The sequence below is a fragment of the Phacochoerus africanus genome, chromosome 2 (assembly GCF_016906955.1).
Source record: "Phacochoerus africanus isolate WHEZ1 chromosome 2, ROS_Pafr_v1, whole genome shotgun sequence".
Taxonomy (NCBI): Eukaryota; Metazoa; Chordata; class Mammalia; order Artiodactyla; family Suidae; genus Phacochoerus; species Phacochoerus africanus.
In genome coordinates, this window is record NC_062545.1 from 130248665 (window position 1) to 130270658 (window position 21994).

General features: G+C 38.5%; 1 protein-coding gene across 3 annotated transcripts in view; it reads left to right on the top strand.

Moving 5' to 3' along the window:
* The window catches only part of UBR1 (ubiquitin protein ligase E3 component n-recognin 1), a 139907-nt gene that overhangs the window by 3579 nt on the left and 114334 nt on the right, over window positions 1-21994 (top strand). For all 3 annotated transcript variants that reach the window (XR_007133108.1, XM_047766565.1, XM_047766566.1), the window contains exons 2-3: window positions 13029-13285; window positions 16479-16557. Coding sequence is in view for 2 of the 3 variants with exons in the window: in XM_047766565.1 (XP_047622521.1) it covers window positions 13029-13285; window positions 16479-16557 (336 nt within the window). In the remaining variant the exon portion in view is untranslated. The remainder of the gene's footprint in view (window positions 1-13028; window positions 13286-16478; window positions 16558-21994) is intronic.

Here is a 21994-nt window from a genome sequence, read left to right on the forward strand (position 1 = left end):
AATACCGTCTGTATTCGTTCAGTTCCCAAATTTATCTCTCTAGGTCATCTCACTTCTGAATTCCAGAATCACATATCCAGCTGCCTACTTGATCCACTTGGATGTCTGAAAACTGTTTCAAACGGAGGAACAATTAGGAAGCTACTATAGTAACCAAGCCATAGTTGATGTTGGCTTTTACTAGAGCCATTTCACTGCAGATGAAGAGAAGTGGATGGGTTTGAGAGAGATTTTGGAAGTATGGTAGAAATAGAAGGATTTGCTTATGGATTAGGCATAAGGGAAATTGGAAGAAACAGGTGACATCTGGATACTCAGTTTTTGCCTTAAGCATTCATGGCTGTGGTTGTGTCATAAACTGACAGCAAAGACCAGGTTTTGGGAGGGCAAAGAAGAGCAGCAGATCAAGTTTTGTTATCCTTGTCTCAGTAGATGACACTTCCATGATAGGTCTTAAACACAAACAGTTCTCTGTTTCTACTCCACCTCTCTAGTCCTAGCCACCATTTGTTGCCTAGGCAACAGCAGTGGCCTCTTAACTGGTCTCTTAGCTTCTGTTTTTGCTCTTTTCCAGTTCATTCTCCACAGAGCCACCAGAGTAATCTCTCTAAGACTAAATGAGGTTGTGTCAACCACCTGTCTAAATCCTGTGTTTTCCCATCTACTTGGAATAAGAGTCTAAACTCAATACAAGTTCTTCAGTATCCTACCTGATCTGGCCCCTGTATCTCCCCTCATTTCCTGTTACTTTCTACTCATTGGCTTTTAGCCACTTTAGTTTCTAAAACAAGCCCAAACTCTGTCTTGCTTCAGAGTCTGTGCCTTTGCTTACTGTTCTTTTTTCCTAGCGTGTTTTTCCTCTGCTTTTTTTGATATTTACTTTTTTTTTGTCTTTTGTCTTTTTTGTTGTTGTTGTTGTTGCTATTTCTTGGGCCGCTCCCGAGGCATATGGAGGTTCCCAGGCTAGGGGTCTAATAGGAGCTGTAGCCACCAACCTACGCCAGAGCCACAGCAACGCAGGATCCGAGCCGCGTCTGCAGCCTACACCACAGCTCCCGGCAACGCCGGATCGTTAACCCACTGAGCAAGGGCAGGGACCGAACCCACAACCTCATGGTTCCTAGTCGGATTCGTTAACCACTGCGCCACAACGGGAACTCCTGATATTTACTTTGTTAAAAGATGGTTTCTTCTTGTCATTTTCTGTCAAAGCACCTTGTTAATTTCCTTCACTGCACTTATTACAATCTGTAATTACTGTATTATCTTTATTTATTTTATTAGTCTTTTTAGGGCTGCACTCACGGCACACGGAAGTTCCCAGGCTAGGGGTCAAATCAGAGCTGTAGCCGCTGGCCTATACCACAGTGACAGCAACACCAGATTCTGGCTATGTCTCTGTGACCTACACCACGCTCACAGTCATGCCAGATCCTTAACCCACTGAGTGAGGCCAGGGATCGAACCTGTGTGCTCATGGATCCTAGTAGGGCTCGTTACTGCTGAGCCATGATGGGAACTCTTCTTTCTTTATTTAAATGTCTGTTTTTTTCTACCTAATTTCTGGTAGGTGCTGCGAAGGCAAGGATCTTGTATGACTTGTTCACTGATATATCCTGGCATGTGCTTGATATAGCAGATTTACATACTCCTAGTGAAAAACTGAGAATCAAAATCAGTGATTTATTTTAGCAAAATTGGTAGTGATTGAGGGAGGAAGGTTGTGGTTGGAAGATAGGAGGAGAGAATGAAGAGTAGTGGCTAACCTTGGAGTCCAGGATGAACAGGGAGGTAAGAAAAGCCAAAACAAATTCTCGGGCAGATGGTGAGATTTGAAGTATTAAAGGTTGTAATATTGACATAAGTGGGAGGACTGGAGGTTATCGTCAGAAACAGGAATTTTGGAGGTTAAGAACATGGAGGCACATCAGGATTTTCTGATGGTAGAGCCAGGTTAGGTGTGTCACTATGCATTCCTGTAGCACCCTGTCCATACTTCTCTTGTATGCAGCATGTCTGAGGCTATACTCAGCATTGCTTGTTTACTGTTTGTCTTTCTTTCTAGACAGTAAACTCTTGAGAGTGTGAAATGTTTCTTATTTACATCTGTACCTTCAGATTCTGGCACATTGCTTCAAATTTTTATTTATTTATTTATTTTAGGGCCACACCTGTGGCATATGGAGGTTCCCAGGCTAGGGGTCCAATCAGAGCTGCAGCTGCCAGCCTATGCCACAGCCACAGCACTGCCAGATCCGAGCTGCATTTGCGACTTACACTGCAGCTCACAGCAATGCCAGATCCTTAACCCACTGAGCAAGGCCAGGGATTCAACCCTTGTCCTCATGGAAGCTAGTTGGGTTCGTTACTGTTGAGCCATTGACAGGAGCTCCCTGCTTCAAATTTTTTATTGAAAGTATGAATTTCAGTGAATGATTGAATGAGGACACATAAGCTGAGGTGGAGGTAATGGGAGTTGAGGAAGTTAAGAGATAATGAGTCTGGGAGTTCTTGCTGTGGCACAGTGCATTAGGAATCCTATTGCAGTGGCTCGGTTCACTATGGAGGTGCAGGTTTGATCCCAGGCCCAGCAACAGTGGGTTAAAGAATCTGAAATTGCCACAGCTGTGGTGTAGGTTGCGGCTGTGGCTTGAATTCAATCCTTGGCCTGGGAACTTCCATATGCTCTGGGTACTGCCATTAAAAAAAAAAGAAAGGAAGAAAGAGGTAATGAGACTAAAAAGTTTAAAATTTAGTTGGGACATTATGGAGGTATAATTTACAATAAAATGCATCATTCATTTATTTGATTGATGAGTTTGGACAAATGTATACACTTGTGTAACTACCACTACATTAGGATTTAGAACATCTCCATTACCCCAAGTTATCTTGTGCCCAAATTGGGGGATTTTGTTTGTTTTTTTAAAGTTTAATATTGTTATGTTTGTGCAATAATCATTATGAAAATCCAGGAAAAATTATCTACAATCTCAAGTATGTAGGGAATCTTTAAAAGATAAAATCTTTTGATAGTTGACTTTCACGTATTGAGATGTAGAGGAAAGAGTGAGAAGTTATATGCTTTTTTTCAGTGGAGGTGACTTTTCTTAGAAACCTTTTTTTTCTGGCCATGTCCTCGGCATACAGAAGTTCTTAGGCCAGGGATTGAACTCCTGCCACAGCTGTAACCAGGGGCACAGCAGTAACAATACTAGATCCTTAACCATTGACCTGGAAGAAGACTCCAGAAATTTTTGGCTGTATTATTTTAGGCCATAGCCCAGCTTTCTATAGTAAGAACACACTTAGAGTGAGAAAACTAGGATGAAAACCAAGGTCTCTTGAGTCCTGACTTAAGGGCTTTGTTACCAGATTATAATAGAGCCTAGTGCCTGTTGTTTTTTCATCAGCATTCCCTAATTTCTATTGTAGACAGTTAGGGAAAATTCTGCTTTTCAATACCAAATTCCGTAGAGTCAGATAGGAAGTTAAGTTTTAAAACTGCAAGTCAGAATGACAGTTATCAGCCCTACTATCTCTAAGAGGCTAGGGAAAAATAGTAACTTAATGTATATGAGCCGGTGCTTGAGACTGACTGCTTATGTTTAATAACAGACATTGTCCTGCACATAAAGAGCTTTTTGTCATCAGTACTTCGTGGAGAGTCTGTCTGGGTAGATATGTGCATAGATCAGTGATGCAGGATGAACTAATGCAGTGTCCTGACATCCTTTCTTCATGTGTGCTGGCTTTGAATGTTACCTCAGATTTCTTTTACGGTATTAATCATACACTGTGCTCCATGACACAGTTTTCTTTAAGATTTTAACTCGGATGGCTTAAAACAAACTATTAAGACATCTTTAGTTTCCAGGTGATTTTCTCACACCCCTCTGTTTTCTTCTAAGATATTCAGAGTTAACATGCTTCCTGTTGAAGAAACAATAATTATTTGATGAGTGTTTTTATCTTTAATTTTTTTCTTTTTATGGCTGCATCTGTGGCATATGGAAGTTCCCAGGCTAGGGGCTGAATCAGAGCTTTAGCTGAGACCTATACCACAGCCATGGCAACACCAGATTTGAGCTGCATCTGTGATCTATGCCACAGCTTATGGAAATGCCAGATCCTTAATTCACTGGGCCAAGCCAGGGAGGGAACCTGCGTCCTCACAGAGACATTAGGTCCTTAACCTGTTGAGCCTAATGGGAACTCTGAGGTTGTCTTTTTTTAAGGCATTTGGTGCATGTTTTCCACTTTTTTTTTTTTAATGTTGTTTCACCCTGTAATTAGCTAAGTGCTTGGAGTTATTGTGCTTTCCTAAGTGCCTTTTTGCTATCCAGGAATGACATAGGCCCAGTCCATAATGGAGTCTGCTGTTAATCACTTGAATGTAATTCTCCTTCTAATAGTTTACTTAATGCCATTTTTCACAATGAAGACTTTAATTTGTTTGGAGGAGTGGGACTATAGCCACTTAATGTGTCTTGATGGACTACCTTTTTAAAAGTCTTTTGAGGAGTTCCCTTTGTGGCGCAGTGGTTAACTAGGAACCCTGAAGTTGCGGGTTCGGTCCCCGCCCTTGTGGGTTAATTATCCGGCCGTGAGCTGTGGTGTAGGTTGCAGACTCCACTCAGATCCCACGTTGCTGTGGCTCTGGCATAGGCCGGAGGCTACAGCTCCAATTTGACCCCTAGCCTGGGAGCCTCCATGTGCTGCGGGAGCGGCCCAAGAGACAGCAAAAAGACAAAAAAAAAAGTCTTTTGAACATTTGGTATTATTCGATGTGCCAGAAATGACTTTAGCCACAGGAGGAAAAATATATTAATTTATGCATTTATGTTTATATATACATACTCTGCTTTACAATCTAAGAAAGAATTTTAGTTGGTTTGGAAATATGTATTCAATATAGTAGAAAGAGAATATGAGATATGTACCCCCTAGTGTAGGAAACTAGATTTCATTCATCTAGAGACTTCAAGGAGAGCTTAGGAAATTAGAGCACAAACCTGTAGTCCTATAAAAAAGGAAGAGAATGGCTTAGGAGGGGTGGGATGCTTTCAGAAACTAAATTGTAACAGCATGCTTATATGTATATTATCAAAGGTAAGAGAGAGCCTTGTTTGTCACAATGACTATTTGATTCTGGCTTATTTTATCAATGCCATGAAGACATGGTAGACTTATTATATTTACAAACAACACAAGGCTTAACAGATAGAGGACTGATACATTATAGGACACACACAATCTCCTTAGGCTAAATATTGCATCAAAACTAACAAGGTGATATTTAATTGTCATGAAAATAAAGCCTTATTCCTAGGACTTGTTTTTGTGTATAGGACTAGGTCTCTTTTATATGGCTAATTTAAGGGTTTTAGGTGTCCCCAAACTCCCTAGGTCATTATGTGATGCGGTTGTCAAAAAAAGTGATCTTTTAAAGCAATTCATTGTCCCAGCTGAGGAAGGTAATAAACATTCCCACTTCTCTGCACAGAGGTATATTGTGCATGTTCCATGAAAGAATAATCAGCATGGAGAATGATCTGGATATATGTCATTAGGGATGGCTAAGTTTCATTTCTAGGCGTGAACAAATTTCTTTAGTTTCTACATTCCAGTTTAGCCCTGGAATAAAGAGACTTAGAAGAGACATAATATTTATCTTCATTTATTTGTAAGGTTGTTGGGTGAAAGAGCAGAGTGAATTGTATTGGATTATTTCAGGCAGCATAGGATAAAAGTTACAGGAAGGTGGATTTTGGTTTAATCATGAACTGTAAGAATGGAAGTTGGCTTAGAGGTAATGTTCAGACAAACTTAGGGAGCTGATTAGCAGATATGTTATAGACAGGGTTTCCCTATGGGATAAGCAAGTACGTGAGGGTTTTTGTTGTTTAAATTTCACGAATCTGGCATTCCCGTTGTGGCTCAGTGGTTAAGGAACCCGACTAGTAACCATGAGGTTGTGGGTTAGATCCCTAGCCTCGCTCAGTGGGTTGAGGATCCAGCGTTGCCATAAGATGTGGTGTACGTCACAGACGTGGCTCATATCCTGCGTTGCTGTGGCATAGGCCGGTGGCTCTGGTTCAGCCTCTAGCCTGGGAACCTTCATATGCCACTGGTGTGGCCCTAAAAAGACAAAAGGCAAATAAATAAATAAATAAATAAATAAATTTCATGACTCTTTCAAATAGTAATACAGGAAGACTTAGTATAAACAAAAGATTTCTTGGTGCCTAGAGATGCTCCCTTTACTAATCCATTACTTGTTATGAATAATTCTACAGTCTCCAGATTTTATTATACCTTTAAAACATGGGAATTAGAAACAGAATTAAAGGGCCTCTGAAGGCTGTGTAGATAGCCATCAGCTGTCTAAGGAAAGGCAAGTTGTGATTTGAACAAAAGGAACCTACTATACTTGAAGTTTTCAGACTGATGTTCCCAGATGAGTATCCAAGTCCCTGAGTCAGAGTTGGGAACATAGCTTTAATCTCCATGGGGATGAGGAAAATGTTTGGAATGTTTGGGAATTTAAATGTTGTGAGAACTTGTTTTCACAAAATAGTGAATTGGGAAAGCTTTCCCTTAACTCCAAATGTTGGGAAGAAAACGTTTTTTCCCCTGAACTTTCTTTCTTTCTTTCTTTTTTTTTTTTTTTAGGGCTGCATCTGTGGCATATGGAGGGTCCCAGGCTAGGGGTCAAATTGGAACTGCAGCCACTGGCCTATGCCACAGCCGCAGCAATGTGGGATCCTAGCCCTGTCTGTGACCTACACCACAGCTCACGGCAATGCCTGATCCTTTCCTTAACCCGCTGAGTGAGGGCAGGAATTGAACCTGTGTCCTCATGGTTACTAGTTAGATTTATTTCCACTAAGCCACGACAGGAACTCCTTTCCCCTGAACTTTAAAATTAAAAGTTCTTAATTTTGTTTCTGTCTCAAATTGGGGCAAATACTAAGACCAACAAACCAAACAAAAAAGAAAATCAAACCTACTCTAGTCACTAGTAATTCCTGGACATGTCACCCAGTAAAATACATCCTGTGTGGTTTTTCTTATCTGGAAAATAAAAAAAGACAAATCTTAGTGGAAAAAAAATTTTCGTAGCTGTGGCCATCGTCTAGGGAGAAAATTTGTGAAACTATATAATTGTGTTTTATCTCCTATAAGAATTCTGTAAACAGTTTTAGAAGGCTTAAATGTTATCATTTGCTTTGTTATCGCTGGAAAGAAGTCCATTAACTTTCAGCAATGACAGAACTTTTGTTAAGTACTTATGGTAGGCTAGTGGGGATACAAGGATTTGGAAGAAAAGTTCCTTCCCTTAGTCTGGTTGAAGAGGCTAGATGTACACATTTAAAGATAACTCATGTTACCTGGCAGAGATATAAGTACTGAACCAGTACCTTCTTTAGTAGGTGCCGTATTGGAGTTACAAGGGAGAGAAGTTTTCTTAGATTACTCGGTGAAGTATTCATGGAGATGGGCTTTGAGCTAAATAGGCCTTAAGGTGGGGGTGGGAGAGAGGATAGAGAGCTAGTGGTAAGGTCAGTCATTGATACCCAGACATTCTGTCCAAATCAACTAATAGTGTAAAGATAACATTTTAAGATACTACTCAGAATGAGACATGTAATAACAGGGATATACTTTGAGAATATTTAGTTGTATCCAGGAGTGTTAGGCAGTTGTTAGCCCAAGAGGTTTCATTTGGAGGGAAAAACTGAAGAGAAGGCAAAGCTTTTGTTTTGTTTTACTGTTTTTTTCACCCTTGAGAAATTCCTTTATTAAAACATATGGGGAAGTTGGCATCAGGTTTTAATAAACCAGCCACTTTATTCTTACGTTCTATTGCCCTAGAGCTACCCTATAATTGTTAGAGCTAATGGAAGACAGAGTTTTCAAGAAAGCTACCTATTCTTTCTTAAAATGATATTTGGCATGTAAAAATTATTTATACACTCATATTCAGCTAACAGCAATACTTTTGCCAGCTACATAAATTGTTATTTTCCTGTCTTTCAGAATAGGTGAGGAATGATTTTTTGTTTTTGTTTTTGTTTTTTGTCTTTTTGTCTTTTTAGAGCCACACCCACGGCATATGGAGGTTCCCAGCCTAGGGGTCTAATTGGAGCTGTAGCTGCTGGCCTACACCATGGCCACAGCACCACAGCTCACAGCAACACCGGATCCTTAACCCATTGAACCAGGCCAGAGATGGAACTCACATTCTCATGGATGCTAGTTGGGTTCATTAACCACTGAGCCAGGACGAGAACTCCTGAGGAATTCTTATATCTTATTTTTTTTGTTTTGTTTTGTCGAAGCATAGTTAATTTACTATTAATTGTGATAATTTCTGCTGTACAACAAAGTGACCCAGTCATACATATACACATATCCATTCTCTCTCAGATTCTTTTCCCACACAGATTATCACATGTGAAATTGAGCAACTCTTTAAGGGTAAATTTAAAAGAATTGTGTATTGGAGTTCCCACCATGGGGCGCAGCAGGTTAAAGGATCTGGCATGGCTGCGGCTGCAGCTGCAGCTGCAGTGTCAGTCATAGCTGTAATTCAGTCCTTGGCAGGGAACTTCCATATGCTATGGGTGTGGCCATTAAATAAATAAATAAACAGTATAATTATGTATTTGTATTTGGTTAAGTAGAATGAGCACTGAACTCTGGGAGTTAGGATACATTCGTTCCTGACTCTGGTAGTTAGTATTCAGTCTTGGACAAGTCAGTTTACTTTTTACTTGTGACTCAGTTTTAAATGAAGAACTTGAACAAGAAGAGACTGCTGGTTTTTGGTGATTCTCAAGTTTCTCGTGTTCTTGAAAACATTCTTGAAAAACTAGAATGAAAACTAGGTCTATACTTGCCATAATTGGAAAGGACAGATAGGACAGAAAAGTTTTTTGTTTGGTGTATTATGCTGGATATACGGAATTTTTTTAAAGTATCATTTGAAGAGAAGAAACTTAAGTATACCATAGAATGCTAAATGTCATCTGCTAGTTATAGTTGTTGTCGGGTATGTGTGGAGGTCACGAGTTGTTGGTCTGTGAGTATTATAGAAAAGTTCGAGTTACAGAATTGGAAGATATAGGTTTTTCTAAAAAGTTTTTAGTAAAATATTTTAAATTTTACAATTAAAAAATTGCTCCCGGAGTTCCTGTTGTGGAGCAGTGGTTAACGAATCTGACTAGGAACCATGAGGTTGCGGGTTCGATCCCTGCCCTTGCTCAGTGGCTTAACGATCTGGCGTTGCTGTGAGCTGTGGTGTAGGTCACAGACTCGGCTCGGATCCAGCGTTGCTGTGGCTCTGGTGCAGGCTTGGCAGCTACAGCTCTGATTCGACCCCTAGCCTGGGAACCTCCATATGCCGCAGGAGCAGCCCTAGAAAAGGCAAAAAGACAAAAAAAAAAATTGCTCCCAAGATGTAGGATCAGTATAAGGATATTACTCATACTGCATATGCAAACATACAAATTCCATGAAAATATACTAAAATCCCATCACCCACTACTGTTAATATTTTCTCCCCATATTAAAAAATATATGTGTATATATAAATAAAATATGTATATAATAGTTAACCAAAATAAGATTTTGTACATACTGCTTTGTAACCTACTTTAATGTTCTGTATATCTTTATTACCTTTCTATTAAATGGAAATAGACATCTTCAGTGACAGCTTTTTTTTATCTAACTTTTAATTTTGAACTCATTTTAGACTTTCGCAAAACTTACAGAAATAGCACAAGGATTTCTTCTGTATCCATCATACATACATCCCCTAATAACATCTCACATAACCATATACAATTATTAGGGACCAGAAATTAATAATTGATACTAACTAAACTATAGGCCTTTTTAAAATTTTACCAGTTTTCCTACTAAAGTCCTGTTCCTGGATCTTATGGAAGATCCCACCTTACATTTAGTTATTTTTCCTTTGTCTCATCCAGTTTGTAAGTGTCTTGGTTTCTCCATAATCTCCTTCAATTTGTAACAGTGTCTTGGTCTTTGTTTTTCATGACCTTAATACTGTTGAAGAATATTGAGCAGTTATTTTGTGCAGTGCTCCACAACTTGATGTTTTGATGGCTTGATTTTTTTCACAGTTGGAATGAGGTTATACATTTTTGGCAAGAATAACACAAAAAATGTTATATTCTTCTCAGTGCATCATATTAAGGGATTCTTGACAGCAATAGTTCTTATTTTTGGTGGTATATATCTTAATCACTTGGTTAAGTTGATATCTGCAAAGTTTCTCTACTTTATAGTTACTGTCTTTGCCCTTTGTAGTTAATAAGTATCTTCGGGGAGATACTTTGAGACTACTTGACATCATTTAAAATGGGTATATGTCCTAAAGTTTTTTAGTTTTTTTCCTTGATTGTAAAAATATTAACACTTGTCAGATAAGGTTAATCAATATAATATTGCTTAAAGTAACATCTGAAAATTCCTAGATCCTCTCCCCAGTTCCATTTCTTCATGTAGCCACTGTTAATATTTTGATGTTTCTCTAACAAGACCCTTATTCTATGTTTAAGAAAGTATATGTATAAATGTATATGTATGTATGTTTAATTAGGAAACTCAAATGTTTAAAGTAAAAATAATATAGGTTTTTTAAAATAAAAATGAAATTATTTAAAAATTGCTTTTTTCAGTCTATAGTATTTTTTAGCATTCTGACAGCATAGAATAGTATGGATATACATTACTTCTTATTTTTTTATTATTTTTTTGTCTTTTTGCCTTTTCTAGGGCCGCTCCTGCGGCAAACGGAGGTTCCCAGGCTAGGGGTTGAATCAGAGCTGTAGCCACCAGCCTAAGCCAGAGCCACAGCAACTCGGGGTCCGAGCTGAGTCTGCAGCCTACGCCACAGCTCACGGCAACACCAGATCATTAACCCACTGAGCAAGGACAGAGATCGAACCCGCAACCTCATGGTTCCTAGTTGGATTCATTAACCACTGCGCCACGACGGGAACTCTTGGATATACATCATTGATAGACTTTTTTTTTTTCTTTTCTTTTTTTTAGGGCTGCACCCACAGCGTATGGAGGTTCCCAGGCTAGGGGTGGAATTGGAGCTAGAGCTTCCAGTCTACACCACAGCCACAGCAATGAGGGATCTGAGCTGTGTCTGTGACCTACACCACAGCTCACAGCAATGCCAGATCCTTAACTCATTGAGCAAGGCCTGGGATCGAACCTGAAACCTCATGGTTACTAGACAAATTTGTCTACTCTGCGCCACAGTGGGAACTCCTTGATAGACATTTAGATGGACTTCATTTTTTCACAGTTACAAGTGACATAGTGAACACATGGGATATATATCTTTGCGCATTTGGGCAAGTAGGGCTAAATGATAAATTCCACAATTTCTTAAACTATTCCACTGTTGACGGACATTCAGGGTTTTAGGAGGTTTTCTTTTCCTCTTATGAATAACTTTGTAGATAAAATGTGTAGATTGAAAAAGCTTTAAAATGATTTTTTTTTTTTTGACTTTTTAGAGCCGCACTCGTGGCATGTGGAGATTCCCAGGCTAGGGGTCTAATCAGAGCTACAGCTGCCGGCCTACGCCACAGCCACAGCAACACGGGATCTGAGCCACGTCTGCGACCTACATCACAGCTCACAGCAACACTGGATCCTTAGCCCACTGAGCAAGGCCAGGGATCAAACCCACAACCTCATGGTTCTTAGCAGGATTCGATAACCACTGTGCCACGATGGGAACTCCCCTAAAATGATTTTTGATAGGAGTTCCTATTGTGGTGCAGTGGAAATGAATCTGACTAGTATCCATGAAGATGCAGGTTCAGTCCCTGGCCTTGCTCAGTGGGTCTGGGATCTGGCATTGCCATGAGCTGTGGTGTAGGTTGCAGACATGGCTCAGATCCCTCATTGCTATGACTGTGGCATAGGCTGGCAGCTTCAGCTCCAATTCAACCCCTACCCTGGGAACTTGCATATGCTGTGAGTGCAGCCCTAAAAAGCACACACACACACACACACACACACACGCACAAAAAGATTTTGGTAGATAATATACATATTACAAAATTGGAATAGTAAAGAGTGTACCGTGAAAAATAAATGTAGGGCTCTTTTCTCTGTTAACAATTTATTTTGAGTTTTTTCAGAGATTTTCTACTCATATGTGAGCATATATAGATATATCTCCTTTTTTTCATTCTTTTATGAATGGTAGCATACCACACTCACTGTTCTGTACCTTTTGTTTTTTTATTTAACAATATAACTCGAAGAATGTTCCATATCAGGACCCAGATCTGTGCCCTCACCCCTTTTTACAATGGTTGCATTGAATGCAACTCTTTTTATGGGACACTTAGGTTGTTTGCAGTCTATTATAAATAATACTGCAAATGAAATACTTGTATATGTGTCTCTTTACACATTTGAGTTTATCTGAGGAACAAATACGTTTGCCCTGAAAATTGTTTTTCTGTTTCTTTAACTTTGTGTTACTGTGAGATGACGGATGTTACTGAAGCTATTGTGATAAGCATTTCATGATATATGTAAGTCAGAGCATTTTGCTGTACATTAAACTGTGCTTTATGTCAGTTATCTCTCAATAAAACTGGGAGAAAAAAAATAGTTAAACTGCTAGTATGAGGAATGCTTTGTCTGGAGAGCCTCTGACTGGTAATAGAATCGCTTTCACACACAAAGAATTGGCCACTTCGGAAGGGAAAAGCAATTCTCATCTACTATAGCTGTGCTTCTTTTTTCTAGGTATCTGTTACTTGTGGGCAACCACTTATTTCCAAGGCCTTTAAAACAAAAAATCATTGAACTCAGGCTGCAGTAGTGAAAGTGCAGATTCTAACCATTAGACCACCAGGGAACTCCCTGAAACTGCAGAATGATGCAATTACTTATGCCCCTCAATCTCTAAGAAAGAACTTGTAACAAAGTTTCATTTTTGTTTTGTTTTTCAGTGGTGGGATCAGCAAGTTGACTTCTATACTACCTTTTTGAACCATTTGGCGCAATTGGTGCCAGAAATTTATTTTGCTGAAATGGACCCAGACTTGGAAAAACAGGAGGAGAGTATACAAATGTCAATATTCACCCCACTGGAATGGTACTTATTTGGAGAAGATCCAGATATTTGTTTAGAGAAATTGAAACACAGTGGAGCATTTCAGCTCTGTGGGAAGGTTTTCAAAAGTGGAGAGACAACATATTCTTGTAGGTAAGATTTAGAAATGTACAGGATTGTTTATGAGTACAACTTAGTATTTTGTACCTTTATTACTATTTATAATACATTTAATTTTACTAATTAACTTTGTTTTTATTATGTACTCATAAGTCTGTTTTTGCTAATACAGCTTATTTTTGAATATATGACTTAAACCGTTCTCTCACTTTTTCTTCCTGTTCTCTAAAAGTATGTAAGTGATAGACCTTTGCCTTGTTTATCATGTAGTCCTTGCACATTTGTTTGAAACTCTTGGGGCCACATGTATTTTAGAATTCTGAATACTTCCCTAGCAGAGTTAGGGCAGGATCCTATAACCAAAAGCAGCATTTCTCTTAAGAAATCAATGGCTGTTACAACAAGTGGTATAAATAAAGTCTATAGTCTTTTGTCGTATCAGTCATTTTTGGCCACCAAGTGAGATTTGGTGTCAAATGGTTGTAGACATATAGGAGCATTTGTAATTCAGTTGAATAGAAGAGGCCAGTGATAGGGAAACTGGAAATAGCTTTAGACTTTTTTTGCCTTCTGTGAGAGCAGTTAACTTAAACAGCATGGTAGCACAGAGAACGTTTCTATTCTTTACTGTTACCTGAAACTTTTAAATTTTAGATCTTAGCAGCATTTCTTTTTTTTTTTTTTTTTGCCCTTGATTAGAGGTAGTTTTTGCCCTTTATTAGAAGTAGTTTAGGAGTGTGAATTTTGGATTTTATGAATACAGAGAATTGTTTTTTGCTCCACTGTAATTCTAGGCTTGACTGGTTTATGTATGGTTAATAATTGTTTAGAAGGTGCTACCTTTCTTTATTCTTTTCTCAGAGAAAAGCCAGCTTTTGTATTTTTGTTTGGTTTTGGTTTGTTTTATTTTTGTCTTTTTAGGGCTACACCTGTGGCATACAGAAGTTCCCAGGCTAGGGTTTGAATCGGAGCTGCAGCCACTGGCCTATACCACAGATGCTGCCAGATCCAAGCCGCGTCTGCAACCTGTGATGCAGCTTATGGCAATGCCAGATCCTTAACCCACTGAGTGAGGCCAGGGATCGAACCTGCATCCTCATACTAGTAGGTTTCTTAATCCGCTGAGTCACACTGGGAACTCCAGCTTTTCTATTTTGTGTACACTTTTGCTATATAGCATAGGAAGGCTCATTTATCTTATTTTATATACATAAATTTATATATATATAAATTTTTTTTTTTTGTCTTTTTGCCATTTCTTGGGCCACTCCCATGGCATATGGAGGTTCCCAGGCTAGGGGTCGAATCGCAGCTATAGCCTCTGGCCTATGCCAGAGCCACAGCATCGTGGTATCCAAGCCGAGTCTGCAACCTACACCACAGCTCATGGCAACGCCGGATCCTTAATCCACTGAGCAAGGCCAGGGATCGAACCCGAAACCTCATGGTTCCTAGTCGGATTCGTTAACCACTGAACCACGAGGGGAACTCCATTGTTATATATTTTTAGCTGAAGCCCAGTCAGTTTCAATAAAAGCATAGTAGACATTGTAAACCTCATTTCTCCAAAAGGGTCATGGATGCTTTTTTTTTTTTTTTTTTTTTTCCCTTTTTATGGCTGCACTTGTGGCATATGAGGTTCCCAGGCTAGGGGTCCAATGGGAGCTAAGCTGCGGGCCAGTGCCACAGCAATGCCAGATCCAGTTTGCGTCTGTGACCTACACCACAGTTCATGCAATGCCAGATCCTTAACTCACTGAGGGAGGCCAGGGATCGAACCCACATCCTCATGGATACTAGTTGGGTTTGTTACTGCTGACCACAATGGGAATCATGGAGGTGTTTTTAATTGTCCTAACTAGGGGAATTGTACTGTCATCTAGTGAGCAGAGGCCAGGGTTATTAATAAAACATTTGTAGTACAAAGGATAGTCTCCTGTATCTCCAGCAAGTAATTAACCAGTTCAAAATGGCAGTACTGCTGAGGCTGAGAAATCCTGCTCTAAATAGGTTAGTAGATCATATATATTATAGAGAATATTATTAGGCAATCTTTATTTCTTATTTGCCTTTTTTTTTGTCTTTTTGCTATTTCTTTGGGCCACTTCCGTGGCATATGGAGGTTCCCAGGCTAGGGGTCTAATAGGAGCTGTAGCCACCAACCTACGCCAGAGCCACAGCAACGCAGGATCCGAGCCACGTCTGCAACCTACACCACAGCTCACGGCAACGCCGGATCGTTAACCCACTGAGCAAGGGCAGGGACCGAACCCGCAACCTTATGGTTCCTAGTCGGATTTGTTATCCACTGCGCCACGACGGGAACTCCTTATTTGCCTTTAAAAATTCATTTTATGGAGTTCCCACTGTGGCACAGTGGGTTAAGGATCTTGCTTTGTCTTTGCAGTAGCACAGGTTTACTTCCCAGCCTGGTACAGTGGGTTAAGCATAGCCTGTCACAGCTTTGCCACAGTGGCGTAGGTCACAGCTGTGGCTGGGCTTCGATCCCTGGCCTGGGAACTTCTGTATGCCACAGGTGTGGGCAAAAAAAAAAAAAAAAAAATCATTAAAAAAACTTCACAGTCCCATCTCTTCAACTTTTCTAAATATCTTAAAAATTAATTTTGTACTTTGTACTAATTTATACTGTTAATGTTTCCCTGAAAATATTAAATGAAATTATATGTTTTAAAAGTTTTTATTAGAGTAGAGATTAAGAGAGATTTAATTTATTCAGAACATATTCATTGAGTACCTATCATGTGCCAGGCACTGCTCTGTGTGCTTGGGACATATTAAAAAAAAAAAAAAAATCCCTGCCCTTCTGTTGCTTACATTTTAATAAATTTTGTCTTTAACCAACCATCATTTACCAGTGTAGAGTCAGTGTCTATAAAATGTATTTGTAACTCTAATAGGATAAGATGATGCAGGAATGAAAAAAAGCTTATAACTTTTCACAAAATTAATTTTGAATTATAACTCAACAATTTGAAACCAAGTGTAAGTTCAAAGTAATGAGAATAATTTAGGAAACAAAACCAAACATCCAAACTTACACATTCAAATATGGGTGAAATGAGACTAAAATTATTTGGAATTCAGTTTATTTTCTTATACAGTTTGTGTATTGAATAGGAAACTCATTCACATTTTTTTATAGTCATACCTTAAGCGTCAGTGGGAATCATCTGAGTTTTGGAATCTTATTTTTAATCTTTTTCAGGGACTGTGCAATTGATCCAACATGTGTACTCTGTATGGACTGCTTCCAGAATAGTGTTCATAAAAATCATCGTTACAAGGTATGAAAATAGATCATAAAATCTCCAGATTTAGCAGGAGTCTGATGGCCAGCTGGTTCAAATACCTGACTGGTACTTAAATTCCTGCTGTAACAGCTCTGCTATGTGAGCCTTTCACTCTGGTTAAGCATATCATATGATTATTGTATAAAGCATATGAACAGCTTAAAGAATAACTATAAAACACTACTTAGGTAAGAAATAAGACGTTGCCTCTCTCAGAGGCTTCCCGCTTTTCCCTTCTGGATCACCATCCTTCTCTCTCCCGTTGTGATAACCTCTCTACTCTGTTTTCTTTGATTTCTCTTTTAGCTTATTACCAAATTCAAATCATATTGAATAGTTTTTATTTATTTTTGAACTCTGTTATAGGTGGAGTCATTCTGTATCTTTTTATTGTTGTTGAATAGCTTTTACTCAGCATTGTGTTTATAACTGTGTTTGTCCATTTACCTTTTAACGTTTAATTACCCATGTTATTATTGTACTGTATGTGGCTATGTAGATTATTTATAATTTATTGCTATTATGAAAAATTCTGCTATGAACATTCTTATTTGTGTGTTTTGGTATAAATATACAGAAGTTTCTCCAGGCTATATATCTAGAATAGAATTGCTGAGTTCTAGTAGATAATGTTAGACAGTTTTCCAAAGTGGTCATACGAATTTATAGTTCTCCAGCATTATATTAGAGTTCACATGGCTCCACATTCTTGCAAGATTTGGTGTTGCCAGCCTTTTTAATTTTAGCCAATTTGGTCAGTTATGGTCTTAATTTAATTTTCTTAATTATTAATGTGGTTGAGAGCTTTTATCTTTCCTGTTGCCTTTTTAGATTATCATGTTATTTTGAACTGAAATCTATTTTTTAAATAATATAATTGGCTCTGGGCTTAGATATAACTGATGGTTCTCTTTGTACTTACACTGTTCAAAAAGTCCTATGTAAATATAAATAACATCTTAAAATTATGTAGACTATGTCTTCCATAGAGCTGAAAGTGTGGTTTGTGTTTTTAGATTGGCCTCAGTATTACTGCTTCTATCTCAGGAAGTGATGGGTTATAGTGTTACTATTATTGTGCACAAGAAAAAACAGATCCAGGAACTCATTATATGGTGTGGTTAAAATGTTTTCCTAAGATTGCAAAGCTAATCACTGACGGAATATCCCAAGTTAATTACTGCTTGTATCCCGTATTTCCCAGTTGACTCCCTTTGTTATAGTTTGAAAAACCCAAGAAAGAATGCCAGAAGTAGAGAAGTAGAGATAAGAAAGAAGTTGTTAATTTCTTCTCATTTTTATTGGGATATTAAGTAGGAGAAATACTGGAGGCTCAAGACCAGAGTTTTCTGATTCTTTAAATTTGAAGACTCCTAAGTCTGTGCTGCCAAGCTTTGGGATTTTGTGAGCTAGTACAGTATCAAAAGACTTCGGGTAAGGCATAGAGTTTTCAGATTTTTATTTGGCCAAGTAAGTTTTATTTTAATTTTAAAAAGGGCACATGAACATCAACTAAAAAATACCTATCATCTCCTATCATTTTATGAAGAAAAAGAAATTTTAAATTATAAGAAAGTAGGATAATCTCAGAATAAAGAGTATTTCTATGAAAGAGCTTACCACATTCCTTGCATTACTGATTTTTCTGTGGACTAGTAAAAACTTGCCTGTTAAATTTTGGGAACCTCTTCCCTAAGCTGCCTTGGAATATTTAAAGCTTAACCAGTTTGCGTGCCACCACAAAGCATTATTTCATGGAGCATCCTTAGGTTTATCATCTTTAGGTTTTAGCAGAGCTCTTCTTAAACAGTTTATTCAGGAAGCTTTGAGTCATCAGAAGGATAGGCTATTGTATAACTAATAAAAAATTATGACTGTAAACCTTAATATGTTATCCATCAAAAGTAAGTAGAAAGAGAACAGAACACTTTTGGTGGGAGAATAAATTGATAGGGTTTTTAAAACAATGTTAAGCAGTATTGCTATAAATATCTTTATATGTAAATCATTTTTTCTGTATGTAGGATTATTTTTTTAGGATAGGTTGGTTCTCAGAAATGGACTTACTGGATTAAAAGTGTAGACCTTAAAGAGAGTAAAAAGACAAAGCATAGACTGGGTGAGAGGCTCTGTAAAACATCTGAGAGAATTGGTACACAAAATATACAGAGAACTCTACAACTCGACAATAAGAAAATGAACAACTCAGTTTTTAAAAAATGCTCAAGTAAGGTAGAATACAAGATTAACGTATGGAAATCTGTTTTGTTTCTTTAGACTGAGAATGAAATATCAAAAAGGGAAAGTAAAAAAAAAAAAACCCATTTAAAAATCACATCAACTCCCCCCCTAAAAAAAAAAAATGACTTAGGAATAAGCCTGACCCAGGAGGTGAAAGACTTAACACATTGAGAACTATAAAACTTTGATAAAGGAAATTGAAGATGTTTCAAAGAAATGGAAAGATGCCCTATATTCTTATGTTGGAAAAATTAATATTGTTAGAATGACCATACTAACCAAGCAATCTATAGATTTAATGTGATCCCTATCAAATTACCCTGTGACATTTTTCACAGAAGTAGAACGAATAGTCCTATAGTTTATATGGAACCACAGAAAACCCAGAATTGCCAAAGTAGCCCTGAGGAAAAAGAACAAAGCTGGAGGCAAAACCCTCTCAGACTTCACAGAATACTACAAAGCTAAGGTAATTAAAACAGCATAGTATTGGCATACATATGGATCAGTGGAACAGACTAGAGATCCCAGAAACAAACCCATACATCTGTGGTCAGTTAATCTTCAACAGAGGAGGCAAGAATATACAGTGGAGAAAAGACAGTCTCTTCAGAAAGTGTTGTTGGGAAAGCTGGACAGCTGCATGTAAATCAATGAAATTAGAATATTCCCTCATACCATACACAAAAATAAACTCAAAATGGCTTAAAGACTTAAATATGACATGACATTGTAAAACTAGAAGAGTGACATTCCGACATAAATGATACCAATGTTTTCTTAGGTCTGTCTCCCAAAAGATAGCCTGTGGACTGGGAGAAAATATTTGTAAACAAAGCAACCAGCAAGGGATTTATCTCCAAAATATACAAACAGCTTGTTCAACTCAATAACTAAAAAATGAACACCCAATCAAAAAATGGGCATAAGATCTAAATAAGACATTTCTCCAAAGAAGACATACAGATGGCCATCAGGTATATGGAAAGATGCTCAGCATCACTAATTATTAGAGAAATGCAAATCAAAACTACTATGATGAGGTACTACCTCACACAGGTCAGAATGGACATCATTAAAAAGTCTACACATAATAATATGCTGAAGAGGGTATAGAGAATAGGGACCTCTCCTACACTGTTGGTGGGAATGTAAATTGATGCAGCCACTAGGAGAATAGTATGGGAGCTCCTTAAAAACTAAAAATAGAGTTACCATATGATCCAGTAATCCCACTCTTGGGCATATATCTGGGAAAACTCTTAATTCAAAAAGACATATGTAACCCAATGTTCATAGCAGCACTGTTTACAATAGCCTAGATTTGAAAACAACCTAAATGTCCATCGACAGATGAATGGATAAAGAAGGTGTTGGCTGGAGTTCCCACTGTGGCGCAGCAGGATCAGTGGCATGTCACTACTGCAAGCACCAGGACTTGGGTTCAGTACCCAGCCTAGCACAGTGGGTTGGGGGATCTGGTGTTCCTGCAGGTGTGGGTCATAGGTGCAGCGTGGATCTGATCCCTGGCCTGGGAACTCCATGTAGTGTGGAGCAGCCAGAAAAGAAGACAGTAGTCCTCTATTATTACTCACTCATGAAAAAGAATGAAATAATGCCATTTGTAGCAACATAGACAGACCTAGAGATTATACTAAGTAAGCAAGATGAATATCACGTTATCACTTACATGTGGAATCTAAGAAAATAATACAAATGAATTTATTGACAAAGTAGAAACAGACTCAGATATAGGAAACAAATTTAGTATTACCTAAGGGAAAAGGAGGGAGAGAGAGATACATTAGGGATTAGCAGATACAGATTACTATGTGTAAAATAGGTGAACAGCAAACACCTATTTTATAGCACAGCAAACTGTATTCATTGTCTTATAATAACCTATAATGGAAAAGAATCTGAAAAAGAAGGAGTACCTGCTGTGGCTCTGTGAGTTAAGGATCCAGTGTGTTTGCAGGCAGCTGTAGCATGAAATCAATCCCTGGCCTGGGAATGTCCATATGCCTTGAGTGTGCTCATAAAAAAAGAAAAAAAGAGTCTGAAAAAGAATATATGTATATACATAGCTGTACACCGGAAACTAACACAATGTAAATCAACTACAGTAAAAATATTTTTCTAGTTCCCATCTTGGCTCAGCAGTGGTGACTTTGACTAGTATCTTTGAGGATGTGGTTTTGATTCCTGTCCTTGCTCAGTAAGTTAAGGATCCAGCGTTGCCCTGAGCCATGGTATAGGTCGCAGATGCGGCTTGGATCCCGCGTGGCTGTGGCTGTGGCTGTGGCTGTGGCCAGCAGCTGCAGCTCTAATTCAACCCCTAGCCTGGAAAACTTACATATGGATCCGAGCCGTGTCGGCAACCTACACCACAGCTCACGGCAGTGGTGGATCCTTAACCCACTGAATGAGGCCAGGGATCAAACCCACATCCTTGTGGATACTAGTTGGGTTCATTACTGCTGAGCCACAATGGGAACTTCTGCCTTGTTATTTCCTTCTTTCATTAAGTGCCACGTCTTTAAGGGATTACTACCTCTTTTTAATATATTTGATTTTCCTCCAAAAGTAATGCTTCTTTCGATTTGCCACTTCTGGTCCTGCTTATTTTCAGCCTCTTTGCCTGTGGACCAGCAAGTCCGAGCCTGTATTCAGTATTTGTCCCTTGGCATTGGGCTTTCTCTTTCTAATTTTTTTTGGGGGGAGGGGTTGCCCAGGGTATGTGGAAAATTCATGGGCCAGGGATTGAACCCATGCCGTAGCAGTGACCCAAGCAGCTACAGTGACAATGCCAGATCCTTAATCCACTGTATTATAAGAAAACTCTAAAATTCTTTTTTAAAAAAATTTCTTGGGAGGGCTTTCTCTTTCTGGATATTATTTTTGTCTCTGCTTTAAGTCCTTGGTACTCCCTACTCTCTTTCAAGGAATCTTTTAAGCTTCCCTGTCTTATTGTCAGCATCCACAGGCTTAAAGTGATAGGCAAGTGATGAACTCTGATAAAATAACTTATTTGAAGGTTGTGGTATTTTTGTCTCCAAGTAATGCTATAGACATGGTTCATGTGAGGTTTTATTTGTTCTTCTTGCTAATTGTATGCTTTGGAAGAGGAAGATTTGGGAAAAATTCAAAATTCAGGTCATTGTCATCCTTCTCTGTCTAAACTAGTATG